General features: G+C 31.9%; 2 protein-coding genes and 1 non-coding gene across 3 annotated transcripts; 1 reads left to right on the top strand and 2 right to left on the bottom strand.

Annotated features, from left to right (window-relative positions):
• Positions 1-10984: 10984 nt before the first annotated feature.
• LOC112771214 (putative F-box protein At1g67623) lies at positions 10985-11737 on the bottom strand. The gene has a single exon (XM_025815920.1). The coding sequence runs from the start codon at positions 11735-11737 to the stop codon at positions 10985-10987; it is 753 nt and encodes a 250-aa protein (XP_025671705.1).
• A 1205-nt stretch (positions 11738-12942) lies between these two features.
• Positions 12943-15155, top strand: LOC112771291 (protein MIS12 homolog). Its single transcript, XM_072233354.1, has 5 exons — positions 12943-13139; positions 13219-13279; positions 13424-13543; positions 13905-14827; positions 14928-15155. Exons 1-4 carry the CDS (start codon positions 12943-12945, stop codon positions 14103-14105), a joined length of 579 nt encoding a protein of 192 aa, XP_072089455.1. The 3' UTR covers positions 14106-14827; positions 14928-15155.
• A 1785-nt stretch (positions 15156-16940) lies between these two features.
• LOC112709011 (uncharacterized) lies at positions 16941-18280 on the bottom strand. The gene is made up of 2 exons (XR_011865438.1): positions 17668-18280; positions 16941-17178 (listed from the first exon to the last, which is right to left on the bottom strand). It is a non-coding gene; the product is annotated as an uncharacterized protein (transcript).
• Positions 18281-22189: the final 3909 nt, after the last annotated feature.

Consider the following 22189-nt stretch of genomic DNA (forward strand, 5'->3'; position numbering starts at 1 on the left):
CCGACAACCAGCGACTCACGCAAATGAAGGGGGACAGGCGGCTGCAACTCACTTGGTGACGATAATGAGATGGGGGATGTCACTGTGTGGACGACACAAGCGTCTTCCTCGCTGTTTCTTCCTTCGTGAACAGCAGTAATGAAGGCAGTGGCTACAGTTGATTCTATCACGGAGGAGGGGCGACAGATCTCCAAACGATGCAGTGGTGGCTTTCTTCCCTTCGCGAGGGCTCCTGCGTCAACTACTACAAGAAAAACGCTGAATATAATCGAATTTACCCTCATATTCATCAAATAAATCCATCGGTAATCAATTTATCGGCATCTTTACCGTCGTCCTAGAGTTGATGGTATAAACGTCGCCAAGAACTTATTACTTGCATATTTTTTTCGTCTGATGTTAATTACCAGCAGATTTTCTGTCAGAATTTTCAATAGATTTGTCGAGACTAGTTTGATGATTACCATTGAATTAATTCGATAAAACTTTAGTACCATTTCACGTGTTTTGGCACCAAGTTACCATTGGATTTATCTGACGGTAAATCCTACGGTAATATTTTTTATTTTTTTATTTTTTTTGCATAATTAAGCGATAATTAGCAGTCAAATTAAAACTCTTGCTAACAAAATTGCTAGCAAAAATCTAAAATTAGTAAAAATTAACAAATTATTTTATTAAAAATAAATTGTCTAAATACAATAAAATATTATAGAAGTAGAGTACAATGAAGCAGACAAAAAAAAAATAAAACCCTAACCCTACAAAACCTAGTAATCGTCATCGTCATTGTGATCCCTCTGTTAGGGCGGCAGAGTAGGAGCTGACATCGGTGCCCCACCAGCAGCGTTGTCGCTGGAACCAGGAATGCCGCTGCCTCTAGCGTGCATTTGCTGGATGTACGCCTTCATCTGCTCTCGCAACCAATCAAGCTACTCCAGCTTTTTCGTTAGGTCCAAGTTGATTGCAATGGCTCCTTCCATGCATGCAAGAATATCGTTGTAACTCTGCTCAGACTGCTCTGTTGTTGGTGAAACTCCTGTGATAGCTTCTGCAACTCCTCCCTCAAGTTGACAACTTGCTAGGGATTGGTAGGGCTGGTAGTATAAGCAGAGGCAAAGAAAGTCGCCAACGCGAAGGAGCGGAGGTCACCGGCGAAGAATGACCCCAACCCAAAGCGGTGATTCTTTTTGGGTTCAGAGGTAGTCTCGCGCAAAACCTATTAGAATCTACCACTGAGATCTCGGAGTCAGCTTTGTCGTTTCCACTAGGTGGCTGAGATTGCTGGGTCGCGGCCTCCAACTGTTGCGTGTAATCTTCCTGTGTCACGCACATTGTGATTAGGATAATAGTTAATTGACTTTAAACCAAATAAATTTGAAACCTAGGATTAATTTAAACTTACATAATGGATCGCAGACCGCTCGTCAACAAATCTCTCGTTGTTGGCCTTCAAAATATGGGTTGAAGGTCTCTGCCAGTGTTGCTTCACGGTCCAACGACTTAGACTACAAATTAATATATCAACCAATAAAATAAATGAATAAATTAACTAACTAATTCAAGTAACTATTAAAAATTTAAACAATGACAAAATTCTTACCAGTATGCTCTTCCTCTTCATGAAGGTCACCGACCCACCCGTATACTTCGACGACTTGGGTGAAACCCTGTTAGCGACATTCATAAGACGTTTGAACCCTTCAACATTGTTAAATTAGGCTTCTAATTCCTTTTTTATGGCTGGACGGATCCACAATGTTAGGTGGTCGCGCCCCTTATAAACGTTGCTTATCGTCTGCTGAAGTCGTTTAACTGTCTGGTGGTCGTAGATCTTCCTGATCATGAGATTATGTTTCGCATCTCATATGAATTTTAACTGCACAAAGTGATTCAATAACATTAGTTAGTCATAATAAAATACAGTCTAAATATAGTTAATTAATCCAACATTGTTGAGTTTTTACCGTCCACTTCTGAAATCATCGATCTCTGGTCTCAGCTAGAATTTGCGTGTAGGTCGGCCACAGGTGGTCATCGACTTAATGACCTCGGAGATCTCCTGTGTACAAGCATTATTATTTGGTGCAGATCTATCAAAGAAAAAAATCTAACATTAATAAACACATAGAAATACATAAACTTAAGATTAACAAACTTAACCTTAAAAAACTGTATGTACTCATGCTTGCATGCCATCGGCCAAATTCTCAACCGGATAATAGGCGGTGGTGGAGGGGCATCCTATTGGGGGCACTGGAGGAATCACCCACCACGATCTCTATCACTGGATCTACAGAGGGCACAGCAGAAGAAGGTACATAGTTAGAGTGTGGGACCATGATGAACTGCTGGTCCGCTGGACTCGCCTGTTGCGTCATAAGGGTCGACGGGGTAGTTGGGGTAGAGGGTGAGGACTGAACAATCGCAGGAGATTCGATGGAAACTTTTCTTCTACAACGACCACGAGACCAACTAGGTCTACCTCTGCTACCTGTCGTCATGTCTGCCAAAAGAATGTATTACTAACACTAATCAAAATACAATTAAATTCACCAACTCTAAATATATTAATACACTCAATACAGTAAACATATTAATAACATAACAAACACTAATAAATAATAATATAAGAAAAAACTCAAAAAATAACAAATAATTATTAAAAAATGAGAAAAAGTATGAATAACAAATAATTATTTTAATTGTAAGTTAGGAAGTCAAACTTAAGTATGAATAATTCAATATTCAAGATTATATTGCAATGTTACAATCACACGAAGAAACTCAAAAAAGAAAATTGTACATGGATATAACCCAAAACACTTAAAATAAGAATTTTAAAGAGGGACCAATTCATGTTACAATTAATATAAATATTTATCAATCCTAAATATAATTTTAAAACTTTCGAAAATATAATTTTAATTTTTCAATTTTACTCAAAATCTTATTAAATTTTGGACAGAATCTCTCCTAAAATTTGGATTTTTCACCCTTCAAGAGTTCCGTCTAAACCAAATATCCATCCAAACTAATATAGAAGGGTTGAAATCCTAATTCACCCACTAAACAAACCAATTATTCAAACCAATGAAATTTACATAAAAAATTAAATCAAAAAATTTTCACATAGCCCATGATTTTTCAATCTAACAAAAATAAGTAAAAATAAAACACAAATAATAATCAAATAAGTCAGAATAAATCGTAAATTATTATATAATAACCAAGACATAAATCCTAAATTAATATGACCAAAAATTAACATGACCCTAAATCATAAATTATAATTAAGCACTGTATGTTCTGATATTTTAATATAATAGTTAACACACACAAACATACAAACCAAGCATGATTCTTGAATCAACATTCTCAGATATCCTAATTCCTAAAAAAATATATATAATGTTCCAACTAACTCATAATCATTCAACAACCACAATCCTCACTAATGAAATTCCTAACACTAATAGAATAACAAACTAACAGGTAACTCATCAACAATTAAAGAAATTATCTTTTTAAGATGAAGAGTGAGGATGTACCTGAATCTTGAGCGGCGACGGTGTTGGAGCGGCAACGAAGGGGGCTGGGCTGGGAAGAGAGAGAGAGAGAGAGAGAGAGAGAGAGAGGGTCCACACTCTCAATTTTAGAGCTGATTACCATCGAATTCTGCCTAAAACGTAATGTTTAACTAAAATGTGTTATCGTCAGAACAATTCGACGGTAGATCTGACGAAAAAGTTCGTGCCTATTCCATAGCTTTTCACAACAAACCTTCCATAAATCTGTTGGTAAACCGACGGTAACTCAAGACGCTAAAGCCGACAGTAAATCTAATGGTACTCAACATTTTTCTTGTAATGAACAGCAGTGGCTGCGACGGATTGTAACGAGGACGACGGATGATGGAATTTGGGAGGGTGCGACGACGACACGGTGGCAGTGCGATGAACATCCACGTGGAGGGGTAGGATACAGGGCAACACGTCGTGGGGGCTTGGGAGAGAAAGATTAGAATTTGTGTGGTGATTCTTTTACTGTGAGTGAGATTGTAATTAAAATTAGGATAGTTTTTTAATAGTAGATTTTTGTTACAGTAGGCCGGCCTATTTTACAATTAGTTTATTGTAGTCGTTGCCTACACTTTTAATTAGTTTTCTATATTTTTTATATTCATAAACATAATTATTTTGATTATATAAATGATTATTTAAAAAAATAAAAATAATTATACTATATAAAATATTTTATATTAAATTAGACTCAGAATGAAATGACAAAAAATTATATTATTTGTATATTTTTAATCATCATCTATTACCAAATTTAAAATAGAATGAATATTTAGTAAAATGTGGGTGATTATGATTTTTTCCTTCCACTTTTCGGTTACTTTATGGAATGAGAATGGAGTTTTGCTGGATTTTGTTAAGAAGAGATATTCTTTATCTCTTTCATATTTTTATTGGGTTCTATATTTAGTTGCCTCTATGAAAAAAAAATCGAATTTTAACATGTATCTATAGATATTATCTTTGAAAAATTTAAAAAAAATATAGAATAAAATAATTTAATATAATCTAACACAATTTAATATATAATTTAATTTACACTACAAGAAAAATGTTCAGAATCGTCAGATGTACCGTCAAATTTAGCGTCAAACGTTAGCAACGAATTTTCTGTCAGATGTCCCATCGGATTTGGCAATAAATTTGTCACTATAAAATATTACGTCAGAGTTGATGTTCCAACAGTAACATCGACGGTAAAATTTGGAGGGAAAAAAAGAAATTTTAGCGCGCTAGTTACCGCCGGATGTACCGACGAATAAATCCGACATTGAACCTTGTTTAGTGAAATGTTGTGTTTTGTTTACATGCACCACATTACCGTTAGATTAATCCGCCGATAAATCTGACAGTAATCGGATCCTAAATTCGAACCGCGAACCCTCTTCCCCTTCATTTCGAATTCTCTCTCTCTCTCTCTCTCTCTCTCTCTCTCTAACCTCTCACCTCTCAGTCTCTCTCTAGCCCATGCCGCTGCTGCAAAGGTCGCCACCACTGCTCCAACCGCCTTTGCCGCCACTACTGCCCTGCCTTGCCCCTGTTGAAAAGACCGCTGCCGCCACTGCTCAAAATGTCTCCTTCTCTCTTGTCTGTTCTTGCCGCTGCCACCCTGCCGCCACTGGAATGGCCGCCACCACCGCTACTTGAAATGCCAACTTCTATCTCCTCTCTTCTAATTGCTTTGTATTTCAGGTTTTCATTGAATCTGTTTTTCTCTTTGTTTAATTTTTGTTTAGTTAATCTTAATTTCATTTAGTTTGTTAATTTTTTGTAATTATTTTACTTAAATTAATTTCTATTTTAATTGATTTTAGGTGGTTAGAAATTTTCATTGAATCTGTTTTTCACGTTGTTTAATTTTTGCTTAGTTAATCTTAATTTATTTAGTTAATTAATTTTTAATAATTAGTTTAGGTAGATTATTTTAGTTGGTTTGGTTAGGATAATTTAGTTAGATTGATAGGTTCTGATCTCAACTCAATGTGTTTGGAATTATTATCTGAAATTGTCGATTCTTGTTGCTGGGATTATTTGAATTGGACTGAATTATTAATTCTACGTTTTACTGTTAATTTGACTAAGAAATTATTGCTGAATTTGTTTGGACAATGCTTAATTATTTTGATGATTCGCTAGTTGTTGTTGCTTTGTTTGAAAATTACTATTTTAATGCTTATTTTGCTAATTCATTTTGCTTCTGAAACTGTTGATTTGTGCTGATTAATTGTGGCATTCTGCCGTATGCATTACTAGTGATGTTTCATAATGTTAGTTTGTTCTTTCTTGACTTTTAATTTCAAATTCTTTGGATTGTTGGAATACTTTGAAAAATTGTTAGAATGCTTTGAAAGTTAGAATGTTTTAAATTTTTTTAACAAAGTTAGAATGCTTTGAGTTAAAATACTTTGTTAGAATAATTTGAAAGTTAGAATACTTTAAAAAAGAAAATAAGATAAAATAAAGTTAGAATGCTTTGAAAGTCTAATTTAATTATTTTGAAACTAAAATACTATATAATTTTCTTTTTTTATTTACTTAACTAAACCACTTTTCAATTATTTATTATTTCTTGGGTTTCTTCTTATGTTATTATTTATTAGTATTATTATGTTATTAATATGTTATTAATATATTTGTTGTACAGACATGACAACAGACAGCAGAAGTAGGTCGAGTGAGACACGTGATCGTGATAGAGGGCAGGTTTCTACCGAATTTTTCAGGGCTGCCCAATCATCGTTCTCTATCCCGGCTATCCTGTCAACTCCTGTGACATCACACGCAGATCTATCAAACCAGCAATTTATCATGGTCCTAATCCCAAATTGGGTGCCTTCTTGTACTATGTCCCCTGCAGATGCAGCAATGACATCGACAGATCTTTAGTAGGTGATACTTCTAATGCCCCCGAGCAGCATGTGCCTCCACCACCGCTCATCATCTGGTTGAGGATTTTGCCTGATGGGATGAAGTCGTGAGTTTAATTTTTTAATATTAAATTTGTTTATCTTGAGTTTGTTTATCTTATGCGTTTGTTAATGTGCGCTTTTTTCTCTGACAAGTTTGCACCGAACACCAATGCTTGCACATAGGAGATATCCGAGGTCATTAAGTCCATGTACGACCACCTGTGACCGACTTATACGCAGATCTCGGCTGAGACCAGAAAGAGCTTGTTTTAGAAGTGGGCGGTAAGAACTCAATTTGGTTAGAATTAATTTATTGTATTTGAACTATATTTTATTCTAGATAACTAATGTTGGTGAATCACTATATGTAGTTGAAATTCATGTGGGATGCGGAGCATAACCTCATGATCCGGAAGATCTATGACCACCGGGCAGCCAAACATTTTTAGTAGATGATGAGCGATGTTTGTTAGAGGAAAGTCCATATGACATCGTGGATCTGTCCAAACATCAAGCGTGACCTGAAGGCTCATTTTAGAGATAACGATGGGTTCAAGCGTTGCCGTTTGACGAATATCGCCAACAGGGCTTCGCCCAGGTTGTTGAGGTACACGGGTGGATTGGCCATCTTCATGAAGACGAAGATGAGACTGGTAACAATTTTGGCATTATTTTATGTTATAGTAGTAACTTGATTTAGTTTTTTAATTTGTTCAATTATTTTATAAGTTACTTGTTCTGTTGATATATACTTATATAGTCTTGTATGAACTGAACTGAGCTGAGCTAATATAGAACTGCTTTGTCGATTTAATTTTCTTTTTGATTATCTAGTTACTTAAGTAGTTAGTAGATTTTAGTTAGTTTAATCTTTATTTTTAGTGAATTTTAGGTGGTTAGGATAGGTTAGAATAAGTTAGATTAGGCTTTGAGATTGCTGAAAAATGTTAGATTATTGAACTGTTTGCTGATTTCTACTGCTGAAATTGTTTGAAAAATGTTTGATTGTATTAATAATGTTGCATATCTGGTTTGGATGGAACCCTTCAAGGATGGCTAAATTCGAATTTTAGAGGAGATTCTGTCGAAATTTTTATAAGATTTTCAGTGAAATTGAAAAAATTAAAATGATGTTTTCGAAATTAGAATTAAGATTTCCTGCTTTACATATATTTGTCTGTTATTTTTTAATTTGTTTGTTTATTTTATTGTTTGATTGATATATTTATTTGTAGTCTAAGTCGTTGAATCGTGAGGCGACACTGGCGGAAACCTTCAAGTATACTCATACTTTAAAGGCAAACAAGGAGAGATTTGTTGATGAGCGGTCTGCGGCCTATTATGTGAGTTTAAATTGATGCTAAATTTTAACTTTATTTGGTTTAAAATAAATTATTTAACTATTATCCTAATCACAACTAACGTGTGTGACGCAAGAGGAATTTCAGTAGAGGTTGGAGACCGCGACCTAGAAATCTCAGTCGTGGATCTCAATACGATTTGGTGCGAGACCGCCTCTGAACCCAAGAATTGCCGCTTCGGGTTGGGCTCCTTCTTTGCCAGTGGCCTCCACTCCTCCGTGTTGGCAGCTTCCTTTGCCTCTGCCTCTGTCTCTGCCACCAGTCCTGATGATCTCCAAAAAATTGTCGACCTGAGAGAGGAGATACCGAAGCTAACATAAAAGTTTCACCAGCAGGCAAATTAGTCTGAGCAGAAATATCGAGAGATTCTTGCACGCGTTTCCGTCAATTCAAACCTGATAGAAAAGATGGAGCAGCTTGATCAGTGCAACAACAAATGAAGGAGTACATAGTTACACGCTAAAAATTTATAACATAATTATTATAAAATAACATAATTTAATAAAATATATAGAAGCTAAAAAAATGTAAATTTACACCAAAAATAAAGACGGAAAGTGAGATTTGTGTCCACGTTTTACACACATATTTGCTCAATATATCTTCTAATATCCAATTTTTTATGAGTTATGATACACTGTCACACTCGCTTTCCTTTATGTTATACCATGCAAGTTTTCATTGTTAAAAATTCAAAATGTCATTTTATCTAATATTATCAATGTCAAACAAAATTGTTATTTTTTAAAAATTGTGTTTAAGTAAGTTCCATCAAATCACCATATAATCATAATTATTAGTTCCAAATTTGTATATATAGAAAAATTTAACATCTCAAATGTTATTCAAAATAGAAAGATTATGATTCTCTGTAAGATGGTAAAAATTAGTTCAAGTACTCAAAGTATTGAGAATAATTTTGTTTTAATGAACGAAATTAGTAGTGAAAAAAATTTCAATAGTACATTACATTAATTTTGTTTTTTCTTATAGAAAAATTTAAAAAAACAAAAATACTCTTTCAGAATAATTCACAAAATTCAAAGTAACAGAAGAAATTTATCAGTCAATCATTTATTTTTTGTAGATGATTCTATTTTATTCAACAAGACTTTCTCATTCTTTCAATGCTCCTGCAATGTAAAAAAGTGAATGGTCAAAAAATCAATATACATAAATCAGCATTATTTTTTAGCAATACTACTCCTCAGCATCTCAGAGAACGGTTGGCAAAAATTATGAATATATAACACATAGGAACTCAAGATAAATACCTTGGGTTACTTTTAATAGTGCAAAAATATAAAAAAGCTACATTTGGAGAAATAAAGGAGAAAGTCTAAAAAAAAGTTCAGGAAGAAAAACCTCCTTTTTGCCGAAGGGAGCCCCGTGCTCATCAAAGCGGTGGGAGAGATTGTCCAGATGTATACATTATCATGCTTTAAACTCCCTGATACTTTTTTAGATGATGTTCACCGAATCCTATGTCAATTCTGGTGGGGTCAAAGAGGTGAAGAGCACAGAACGTCTTGAATCAGTTAGGAAACAATGACAAAACCAAAGAGAGAAGATGGACTCGGATTCAAATACTTAAAGAGCTAACAATTTGGCTTTGCTTGGAAAACACTGTTGGAAAGTTGTTACTAGACCTTATTCTTTACTGACCAAATTGCTAAAAGGTAAGTACTTTAATTCATTCCTGTTGAATGCGAAAAAGGGATCTTAACCATCTTAGAATTGGCAGAACTAGCTAGAAGGAAGAACAGTTCTAGAGAAGGATTTGAGATGGAGTATAGGTGCTGGAGACAATGTCTGAATTCTCAATGATCCATTGCTTCATTCATCTTATCCTTTTATGATCAATAGTACAATTATTAACAACCCAAATGTCTATTGGGTCAAAGATTTGCTCAACGAAGAAAGGAAATGGAATCAGACACCGATTGAAAACACTTTTCTTTTTGAAAATGATAGGTAAAATTCTGGCCACTCCGCTTAATAATTCTGGGCATGATTCGTGGAGTTGGACATGGAACAAGCGTGGAACTTACGCATCCGGGTATTAAGTCATCTATGGTTTCCGACACCCACCCACTGAGCAATGCTCCCAACTGCTACAACATCGGAAGCTATAGAACTCTATTTGAATTTTGAAAGTGTCCTCAAAAATGCAAATCTTCACTTGCAGAGCTGTACATAAAAAAATTCCTATATTTGAGCTCATTCACTATCGTTTTTTTATCTAAATTGCTAATTTGTAACAGATATCAATCAGAAGATAAATCTGACATACACTGTATTTTGAGATGTCCACCATCAGTCTTAACTTAGACTATATCCCTATGAATGTTGAAGATCAAGTTGAGCTACTGCTTTCTAATTTTGCTACTTGATGAATTAAAAGGTTGGACAAAGCAGCTACAAATAGAGAGAAGTACAAGAGAGTATAAAAAAGATTGCTAATTTGTGGAAAGAAAAGAATGAATGGTTATTTAAATAAAAAGAAACACCTGCATTGAATATGGTTGCAATAACTACGAAAGCTTGTCCAAAAATTTCAGAGTACGGAGAGAAGAAGTCCCTGAACTAATCACTTTACTTTTTTTTTTTAAATATTAATATTTTACTTCTCTTCATTTGTTAGTGAGATGTGAGAGATCTCCTTTTGCTATATGTAGTCTTATGTTGGACAGCTGTATTTCTTTTATTTTAAAGAAATATAATTGTATCTCTTAAAAAAAAAATTACTGACGGCAAAAAACAGTACTTATCACATTATATATAAGTTGTGGTTATGTTTAATTTATCCAAAATATTTGGTAACTAAAAAAAATCAACAAAAAATAGTCATAATTTGTTTTATTTAATATTTATTAATTGTTACGATAATTAATGAATGCTAAATAAAATAAGTTTTCGCTTTTTTTTCTCCCTAACATTACTCTTAATTTATATTTCAACCTCCATGGTCTTTAAATATTTTGTTTAACTCATTTATCTTAGAAAAAAAAGGGAAATAATACAGACAATGAAAAGATCCCTCTATTGCGTAAGAATAATATAACTTCAAAAATTTTATAAGATAACTAATACAAAAAATTAAAGAACTCCATGATGAATTATATAGTTAGAACTAATTGATATTCATCAAGTCATAAAAGAATTCTAATTCGTAATCCCATCTACAATATTCACACGATTCAATAAGAATATCATCGTCATCATCATCATGTAGTGTCCATCGTCCTTTCTTCACTCTCCACCCTTTGCATGTGTTCTTGAAGGGACACAAAGGTAATTTTGTATTTACCTTAGTAAACATTCCCTTGTTCTTCAACATTATTCTAACAAATTCTTCTACCTTATTCCTTGTTCTTACAACGCACTTAGACTCTCTCAAGAAACGCAAATGCCATAATCCTAATTCTACCAACTTTTTATTTTGTCTTGATGAACATAACAAGATTATGCCGTACACATATTTTGCTTCTTTATGACCCTCATTAGCCGCCATATCCAAAAGCTTAAGACCTTCCGCGTTCCCATTCCCTAAGCATTCTCGCAATCCTTCTCTATATAAGCTCTCTATGTTTTGATTCTCCTTGCAACGCTTCAAGAATGACAATTCTTTATCGTTGGAATATCTTGGAATGAAGGAAAATTTGTCCAGAGAGACTCGTCGATAAACATAGTTGTCTTCTGCAGCTTCAAGAAGATCCTTGCAACTCTTCTTCACGTTGTGGAGGTCAATGAATGAATGAGAGGCTACACTTGCAACTATTTTTACCAATAAATCTTTCGGGAGTGATTTTATGGTTGAAGAAGAGGATGATGTACTCTTCTTCTTAAACAATGGTCGTTGCATGTTCTTGCTTATGTTCCTCATTGTTTTGAGGTTGTGTGTTTTGGAGTTTATGTTGTGTTCTATTTATAGTAGATGGTGTGATTATTATTCTTAGAAGTTATGGTAATGGTTTATTTAAAGATAGAGTGATTTTAAAAGGGTTTAGACAGATTTGATAAATCAGGAAAGATTCTTTAAAATATTATGCAGAATAGAAAAGTAATTCTTCCAAAAATTGTGTTAATTAAAGATATCAAATTATATTGGTAATAGCGATATAATAAGTCGGTTAGTTGATGGGAAAACAATATTTTTTTCCTGTTCAAACTACTCTAGTTAAATTAATTTGAACCACATATTTTATAGTGGTTTTGGGAAAGAGTTTATAAAAAAATCAATCCATTATGTTTTACGATTTATCTTGAATGAACCAAATAAGTGCAGAAAATTAAATAAAGAAATACGCTAAGGAAAGCTAACTTTATTAGAATGAAAGAAACTAAAGAAAGAAAAACGCTATATCATTCCTCGCTAATCACATCCCAATCTAAACTAATCAAAATCTGTAATCTCATTTAAACTAATCAAAACATAATTCCCAAAAAATAATGTATTATTTGGATTTAATTTGATATTATTTTTTAATAAACTACTCTTATTCGATTGAATTTTTTTATAGGTTTAATTACTATGTTGATCTCTATAGTTTAGTAAAACTTTTGATTAGATTTCTATACTTTTTTTTCTTTTGATTATGTTTTTTTAATTGGATTTTTACACTTTTTTTTCCTTTTATTTGGGTTTCTGTATTATTTTTTATTGAGTCCCTATATAATTAATCCAATTCCTATCAAGAAAAAGTTAATTGAAAAAAAATTTGATATAAAGATCCAATTAAAAGAAAAAAAAAAGTATAGAGACCTAATTAAAATTTTTGTAAAACTATAGAGAACAACAGAGTAATTAAATATTTTTTTATATAATTTTTAAAATAATCTAATTTAAAGAACTCTATAATTATATTATATAAATATCAAGATTAGCTACTAAAATTAAAAACTAATATAGAATACATAATAAAATATAAAATATATATTAAAAAATAAATCAAATAATATATATTTATATACAAATATATAATAATTAATTTTAGTGTATAAATAATATTTTTATGAAACAATATTCTTATAAAACATAATTTCTATCCAGCTTATTTAATTTTTTCATTTTACAAGATTTTAATTTTGATGCTATTTCTTTTGTCGTGGACCGCACAAACCATTTTTTTTCAATGGAAAATTTTCGAGAGTCCGATTTGGCGGGAAAATGGAAGGCAGAGAGAGGCCATCTTTGAATCGCTGAATCCGAATCCGCAGCTCTTTCTCAACGAAATTCGCAACACCCTCGACAATGTCGTCGACGAAGCCTTCGATTTCTTCCACCAGTAAGTAACATCCACACACTCTCCCTTCTCTCTCTCCGCTTTCAATTCTGATATATCATCTTCTGTTTTATGAATTCAGAGAGGCATCGACTAAGTTGAACTATGAAGGCTCCATACAAAGATCTGAGGATCTGAAAAAGGTAATTCATTTGCTGAATTGAACGGAATTCTTGCTAGTTAGGGTTACTCTTGTTGTGATAATGGAAATTTTGGAGTATGATAGAGTTGGTAGCTAGAGTATGCTAAGTGTGATTTATGCGATTGGTTTGGTGTTTGTGAAAAAGGGAGTTGATTGCGTTTGGAAGAGGATCCAATCTGTTCTGGACAATCGCTTAGCTATTTGGGAAAAATATTTTCTTCTTCACTGTTTTGCTGTTCTCCAAGGCCTTCATATGCCAAACACTGTATGGTTTCTCTCTCTTTCATTACATTTAATTATTACGAAGGATTATTGCGAGATATCCATGTCCAGAAAGAAGGATTATTAGGATCTATCATAAGGCATTATTATGCAAGCTAGACATTCAATCAGGTTCTGTCACAGACAAAAACTTGTAACTTTCACACTCATCACTTCAAAAAGGAAACCTGACTTTTATCTATGTGGCAACATCCTATTTGATGTCAGAGTAAAAATTAGTTCTGTACTTCTGTTAACCTGCTACTGCTATGAATAGGCGGGGTGTGTGTGTGTGAAGTCTTTCTATTATGGGAGTTCTACTCTGTTTGTCATTTGATTCACATTGATACTACTTGTGCTGTCAGGTGGGAAAGGAATTTGATGAAGTCTCGAATCATGAAATTCAAATATTAGAAAAGCAGTCTACTGTCAATGCTCACTATATCAATGAGCGATACAATTATATGAGCAAAACAATTTCCATGTGTTATTTCAGGGTAACTCAAGAGCTTCTCTTCATCTTTATATTCATTTTTGGACAGGCAAGTACTAAACTTTACCATTAGAGACTAGCTGTGATCGATGCGAAATGCATGCTTCCATTTGGATTAAGTTAAAGGGTACTTCATTTTGTACCTTTATATATATATGCTATACCTGCATGCAAATGAGCGTTGAATTCTTTGGATATTGATTCAACTGTATGGACTCTTGAAATATATTAAAAATATATATTATTTTTTTTTCTATCCAATTGCATAGACAGTCAAATAATGCACACTTAGGAAATAGTTTCTTTTTAATTTCGTGTTTTACATGTAGAAGATCAAAGTTTGTGAGATTGAGGGATTGCCAATAGACTAAAATGTATTTATAGCTTCTCCTAACCTGATCAAGCATGGTGGGGCTACAGATTTAATATGGTTTAGGGTGTCAAGCCCATGAACCCCAAGGGAGAAGCTTACCAAATAATGCTATCAACTTTTTTCCTGCATGATAATGATGATGATTATTGCTATTTCTATTTTTGTATGAAAATAAGCAGGAAGAATTTTGTACTTTATGATGGAAATAATTGTCAAGGTTTGAGCTGATACTAAATGAAGTTTTGGAGTTGACTGATCAATAAATAGGTTATTGTTTCCCATAGAGATTGTAACAACTGCAGCTGAACTTGGAATAAAAATAAAAAAGCTAAACGCTACCACAGTTGAAGAATCTGAACAAATGAAAACAAAAGTGGTTTACAACCCAGAGCTGAATCTGTCTTCTATAAAACCTGGCAAAGGTAACCTAAAAAAATATTCCTTGTATTTCCCTTGCTACTTGCTTTAGGCAAGTTGAAATGTTGCATTCCAAACTTCATAATGATTAATTTCTTTTTGTAGATCTCTCGAATATGAATCTAGATGACCTTCAAAAATTTGCAAATATTATGAAGAGTAAATGAAATTATGTGTTTTTCATCAGATCAGTCTTGTTGGAAAAGCTATTTTATTGATCCCTACTCTTTCTTTGTACTAGTTAGTTGGAATTTACCTTTGCAATACTAGGATTATTGTGAGCAATTCTGTGATACTTGAAATTAGGTTAAAAAATGAAATTACAAAGTTAAACATGTGTGACCAAGTGTCTATATATTGGAAATGTTGATTCCTTAACGATGGTACGAAGAAAACTATATTAATTTCAGAAAATTTATTTCTTTTTTCTTAAACTAAATGCATTCAGTTTAGCTTGACCTTGTTATTGCTTTATAAAACGGTATAATCGTTTCGTTGTTAGAATTTTTATCTATTTGTAGTCTAATTTGTTAATATAAAAATTAGTTTGGATGGTATGATAATTATTAAGGGTTAACCACCAACAACGTTTTTGAATTATTCAAACATCGATAAAAATGCGCTTAAATTTTACTATCAACAAAAATGCCTTTAAATAATTTAAAAATGCGACAAAAATGTTCTCGAATAATTTAAACATCGACAAAAATACATTCAAATTTTATTATAAAAAAATGTCTTCAAATAATTTTAAAACACAACAAAAATATCCAACAATAAATATATATTTTTAAAAAATACTTTAGAGATTGAACTTTAATGCGATTTTTTGTAAGTATAATTAAAAAAATAGATATTATTATTCTTAAAATTTGATAATTTTTTGTTAAGTATATATTGTTTTGTGATTTTTTAAAAGTATTATTGGTTGTTAATAAAAAAATTATAAAAAAATATATACTTAACAAAAAATAACCAAATTTTAAGTATAATAATATCTTATTTTTATAGTCATGCTTTCAAAAATTTACATCAAAATTAAATTTCTAAGATATTTTTTAAAAATATATATTTATTGTTGGATATTTTTGTTGTGTTTTAAAATTATTTGAAGGCATTTTTGTTGATAGTAAAATTCGAATGTATTTTTGTCGATATTTAAATTATTTGGGGACATTTTTAGTGATTAACCCTAATTATTAATTAATTATATTAATAGTTGGTTTGTGTTTTGATGGAAAAAACACTACTGTTTATAGAAATTTATAAAATTTGGATCTTCAATTCTAATTATGACAACAAACAGATATATTTTGATTTCATTTAGTTTGGTGATTCAAGAATTGAAAGTTTCAAATTGAATTAAAGAATATGATAATGACTAAAGATACGTAAATTACCAATTTTTATAAAATATCTAACATGTGGTATCAGAACTATCTTGTCATTTTAAAATTAAATCATTGTGTATTATTTTAATTAATTATTTAAAAAAAATACATAGTATAAATTTTGAAATGATAATTTTTGTAAATTTATAGAATAAAAAATTATTGAAATTAAAATTAACACACTATAAAAAGAGAAAATAATAAATAATAGTCTCCGAAAAAATCTTCCAAATTTGGGCTATAATTGTTCTTCATATTGGCATAATTTTTCATAATTTTTATACATTTCTGATTCTTGAAGACGATTTTTTTTTTTTCAGGTACTGAAGAACGTTTACGTGAACGTGTTAGGTTTCATTGTTTCAAATTTCAATGGGTGTTGTTTGTTTATTTTATTATATTGAATGCTTGGCCCCATTGTTACCTTTTTTTTCACGCTGTATATCGTTGAGTTTGCAGTTAAAAAAATAAAAACAAACTTATTATAAATTGTAAAATTTGTTTTGAGTGAGTATTGAATAGGCATGGCAACGGATATTTATGGGGCCTTCGCCCCGCCTCTATATTCAGTTTCTGTTCTCGTCCCATCTCCTTCACGGTAATGAAAATTCTGTATTTGCTGAAATTGGGGACTCCACGAGTACTTATGATTTTTTAAAAAATTAAAAAAAAATAAAAAAAATTATATCAATCATCATATTTTTTGTCTCCAAAGCACTAACAACAATAAAGACATTAATAATATATTTCTTGTCTTTAAAAATATTAACAACAATAAAGATATTAATATGTTCATAGTCTCCAAAAACATTAACAACAACAAACAATATCAAACATATTCATAAAACAACTAAAGTATCAAACATATCCAAAAACTACAAAGCATAATTCATCATATTATAGAATCTTTGAGTCTTTCTTCATGATATAATGGTAGTGATAGTAGATTCTAATTTGTTTAAATCCTACATAAAAAAAAAGAATACAATTAAAAGTTAAAATCATGAAATAAATCAAAAATAAGTCAATAAAATGGAAAAAATAGTATTATATATAATTTAGTAATTTTCTTATATCAACATCTGCTTCAATGCTATTAATTTTGTAGCACTCAAATCCTATATTAGCTACAGTTCCAAGCTCATTCCAAAACCAATCTTGATTATACATTAAAAATCAGAAATTGAGAATCAGAATTTCATTAACCTAACTCAGAAATTCAGAATCTAATTACCATAATTAGAAACCATAATTAGAAATCAGAATCTAATTACCCTAATTAACAATCAGAATAAGAAATTCAGAAATTCAAAGATCGGAATCTAATTACCCTAATTCAAAAATTCAGAAATCAGAAACTAATTACCCTAATTCAGAAATATAAACTCATAAATTCTTGAATCAGATCAACCTAATTCAGAAACATAAATTCAGAAACCACAGAATTGACTTACCCGACGGAGAAAAAGGAAAGACCAGCAAAGACTGGCGATTTGGCGGACGAACGGTGAAGAGGAGAAGACGACGAGTCTGCCGCGACGAGGAGAAGATGACGACCAGCGACAACGCGACAAGGAGAAGAAGACGACGTGGCCGCGACGGTGAGCGACCAGGCCACTCAAGAGGTGGGAGGCGGCGGTCGGTGGTCGGCGGTGTTTGGGAAGGAGACAAGAGAGGCTGAGGGTTTGAATTTTGAGGAGGAGCGGAGAGGAGACGAGACGAGACTGCGGCGTTGAGGGGCCCAGAGGGCGGGAGACTGGGAGGCGGCAATCGGCGATTGGCGGTGTTCGAGAAGGAGATAGGAGGGGCTGAGGGTTTGAACTTTGAGGAGGAGTGGAGAGGAGAGGACACGAGACTGAAGCAGTTAAGCATATGTGAGTGATGGGTATGGTTTTTTTTCAATAGCTCACATATTATATATATATATATATATATATATATATATATATATATATATATCAAGGGCATTTTGGTCATTCCACATAAACAGAAATTTAACGGGTCTTCACGGGGTCGGGACCTCTACCCCCGTCCCCGTCCCGTTTATTATACGGGACCCCGTCCCCCGTCCCCGCAGATAAAAATTGCTCCTTATATCTGCTCCCGGCAGGTAAATTCCTGCGGGTATCCGCCCTGTCGAAAATTTTTGCCATGCCTAGTGTTAAACTTGGATATTCCACTTTTTACCAAAATGTTTTAGCCACTGAAACACTTTTGATTTTTTGGATATTATGTGTCACTGGATTATATTTATGTAATGATGGTGGTTATATTTATATGCAACATAAATTTTTTCGCTGCATATCATATTGTGATTAATATATAATTTATTGAAAAATAGCCACAACATCATTGGTAATAATTATATTTAAAAAAATCATATAAATGTTAACATGATATATTTATAATTATTGTAAATGATATAGTAAACTTATTCACAGAAATTTATTATATTATTCACGTATAATTAGGTTAAAATTTTACTTTTTAATTATCCCACAAGTATTAAAAAGTAGTATTTTATTTTCTAGTTTTAATATTTTAGTCAATATAGTGGATATTATGTGTTAAAGTCTTTATCCACATATAAATTTTAATGACACTATAATTCATATTTATTTTTATATGACTTATATTAGCATGCATTATCATATGTTATGAATTCTGATGTGCTTATTTAAAGTTGAATAATGTTAGCATGATTTATTATTTACAACTATAACGATATCTGAAATTGTATTTTATGTTCAATTGTTAAGTGGTGACAACTATAAGGAGTGGAAAGATAAGATTCTCTTTAACTTACGGTGTGCAGATTTGGACTATGCTCTTTGTAGGAAAGAGCACTGATGCTAGTACTCAAGTCGAGATAGCATTATACGAGCGGTGGGAGAAATCCAACTGTTTAAGTATGATATTCATTAAGTCTCGTATCTCAACTAGTATCCGTGGTTCAATTCCTGATTGTGAAAATGTCAAGAATTACATAAAGCCTATTGATGAATAATTTGAGTCTTTTAGTAAGGCACTTGCAAGAACTCTAATGGCACAATTGTCATCTATGAGGCTTACTGCCGTAAGGGGTGTGCATAAACACATCATGAGTATGAGAGACATAGCAGCACATTGAAAACTTTAGAGGTTGAGATTTCTGACTCATTTCTGGTGCATCTTATTCTGAATTCTCTTCTTACCCAATATGGACTATTTAAGATTTCTTATAACACACATAAAGAAAAATGATCCATTAATGAATTACTGGTGATGTGTGTGCAAGAAGAAGGAAGACTAGTTCAGAAATTTGGTAAAAGTGCACTCTTGGTGATAAATGAGTAGTAAAAAATAAGTTCATAAGAAGAAAGAAAAGGGTATTACATCCCATTCTATGAAAAAAGAAGGTGCACAATGTTTCTTTTGCAATAAAAAAGGACGCATGAAGAAGAAGTACCCAAAGTTTAAAACTTGATTTGAGAAGAAATGTACTAACCTTTGTGATCTTATTCCTTTAGTATGTTTTGAATATAATTTTATTGAAATATGTCATGACACTTAATGGATTGATTTTGGTACTGAAATTCATATTTCAAATATCATGCAGAATTTCATAAGACAAAAAAAATTAATAGGAGGTGAACTGAACATTTATATGAATAATCGGATGCGTTCACATGTAAAAGCTGCTAGAATATTTAAGCTTGTATTAAGTACTGGTTGTATTTTAGATTTAGAAAGAAGTTTTTATGTTCTAGATTTCTCTAAAAATTTGATTTCTTTATCTAAACTTGTAAAACAAGAATTATGTATATATTTTAATGATGATACTGTTGACATTATTATAAATTCTAATATTATTGGACGTGGTATTTTAATTAGTGATTTATTCAACGTTCATTTAACTAATAATGTTCCATCAGGTTTAATGATTATGCATGGTAATGTTATGAATGAAAAATTCTTCATGTTATGGCACCGTAGGTTAGGACACATCTCCATTAGGAGAATAAAAAAATTAATAAATGATAGAATTTTTAAACTTCTAGACTTTACTGATTTTGATACTTGCATGGATTGCATTAAGAAAAAGCAAACTTAAAAGTCTCAAAAAAGTGCTAAGAGAAATTCTAACATATTAAAAATAATTCACACTAACATATGTTGTCTTAATATATCCTCAACTGGTCAAAAATACTTCATCTCTTTTATTGATGATTATTCACGATATGTGTATCTCTATATGCTTCATAATAAGTATGAAACATTAGACGCTTTTAAAGTTTATAAAGTCGAAGTAGAGAAACAATGCAAAAAGCAAATTAAGACCGTGAGATAAGATAGAGGTAGAGAATTTTATGGGAGATATACTGAAAGTGGACAGGGATCTGGTCCATTTGCAAAGTATCTTCAAGAGCATGGTATTATGGCACAATACACCATGTCTGCCACACCAAATCAAAATAGTGTAGGTGAAAGAAGAAATAGGACTTTGTTGAATATGGTGAAGAGTATGCTTAGCAACTCTAATCTTCCTTTATCTTTGTGGAGTGAAGCTCTTAAGACAACCGCATATATATTAAATAGAGTTCCAACTAAGGCAGTTGCTAAAATATCATTTGAACTATGCAAAGGTTGGAAATCTAGTTTTAATCATATACGCATTTGGGGTTGTCGTGCTGAAATTTGAGTTTATAATCCACAAAAAGAAGTTGGACCAAAGGACAATAAGTGCTTATTTTATTGGTTATGCAAAAAAGTATAAAAGTTATTGGTTTTATTGTCCCTCCCATTCAAGTAAAATAGTTAAATCAATAAATACAAAATTTTTAAAGCATGATGGAAAAAGTGAAAGATATCGTTCTCTTAAGGTTATTGATAATAATAATATTTGTCAAACCTCTCCATGTACAAGAGTGATTGTTCAATATAATGCCCATACAGATAGAATCAATATAGAATAACCTATTACTGATGTTTTACATTATGAAAATAATATTTTAGTAGATCATATAGTGAAAAATTAAACTCTTCATAATGAAAATATTGTTCAAGAACATATTGCTCAAGAACAACCTCAAGAAGAGAGATAACTTGTTATGCCATTACTTTTACAAGAGGTTGATGATGCAATATTATAAAGATCAACTAGAATAAAAAAATCTACAATTTCTAATGACTATATAGTGTATCTTGCTGAATCTGACTATGATGTTTGTGATGAAAAAGACCCAACGACATTTTTCACAAGCAATGAAAAGTCGTAATTCCAATTTATAGCTAGATGTTATGAATGATGGAATGAATTCTATGGCAAATAACTAAATTTGGGATCTTGTAGAATTGTCTGATAGAAAAAAGACATTGGCTGTAAATGGGTCTTTAAGACCAAAAAGGATTCATCAGGTAATATTGAGCGCTACAAGGTTCGACTTGTTACCAAAAGAATTACTCAAAGGGAAGGAGTTTACTACAAGAAAACCTTTTCTCCTATTTCAAAGAAGGACTCTTTCCGCATCATTATATCATTGGTAGCACATTTTAAAATAAAATTGTATCAAATAGATGTGAAAACGGTCTTACTTAATGGAGATTTAGAAGAAAATGTCTATATGAGACAACCCAAAGGGTTAATCTCAAGTGCTGGTAAGGAGTTAGTTTGCAAGTTTAAGAGAACAATATATGGTCTTAAGCAAGCTTTCTAACAGTGGTATTTGAAGTTTCACAATGTGATTTTTTCATTTGATTTTATTGAGAATATTTCTAATCAATGTATATACCACAAAATTAGTGAAAGTAAGATCATATTTCTCATCTTATATATAGATGATATTTTACTTGCAACAAATGACTTGGGATTGTTACATAAAGTGAAACAATTTCTCTTTGGACATTTTGATATAAAAGATATGAGTGACACATTTTATGTCATTGGCATAAAGATTCATAGAGATAAACATCAATAAATTTTATATTTATCTCAAG

This window comes from Arachis hypogaea, chromosome 1, assembly GCF_003086295.3.
Source record: "Arachis hypogaea cultivar Tifrunner chromosome 1, arahy.Tifrunner.gnm2.J5K5, whole genome shotgun sequence".
Classification (NCBI taxonomy): Eukaryota; Viridiplantae; Streptophyta; class Magnoliopsida; order Fabales; family Fabaceae; genus Arachis; species Arachis hypogaea.

What these genes read in the sequence shown, in the direction of transcription:
- LOC112771214 (XM_025815920.1), bottom strand. Translation starts at nt 11,737, where the DNA reads ATGAGGAACATAAGCAAGAACATGCAACGACCATTGTTTAAGAAGAAG.
- LOC112771291 (XM_072233354.1), top strand. Translation starts at nt 12,943, where the DNA reads ATGCTATTTCTTTTGTCGTGGACCGCACAAACCATTTTTTTTCAATGG. An exon ending in GCCTTCGATTTCTTCCACCA is followed by an intron (nt 13,140 to 13,218) that starts GTAAGTAACATC and finishes TTATGAATTCAG; the next exon opens with AGAGGCATCGACTAAGTTGA. An exon ending in GATCTGAGGATCTGAAAAAG is followed by an intron (nt 13,280 to 13,423) that starts GTAATTCATTTG and finishes TTTGTGAAAAAG; the next exon opens with GGAGTTGATTGCGTTTGGAA.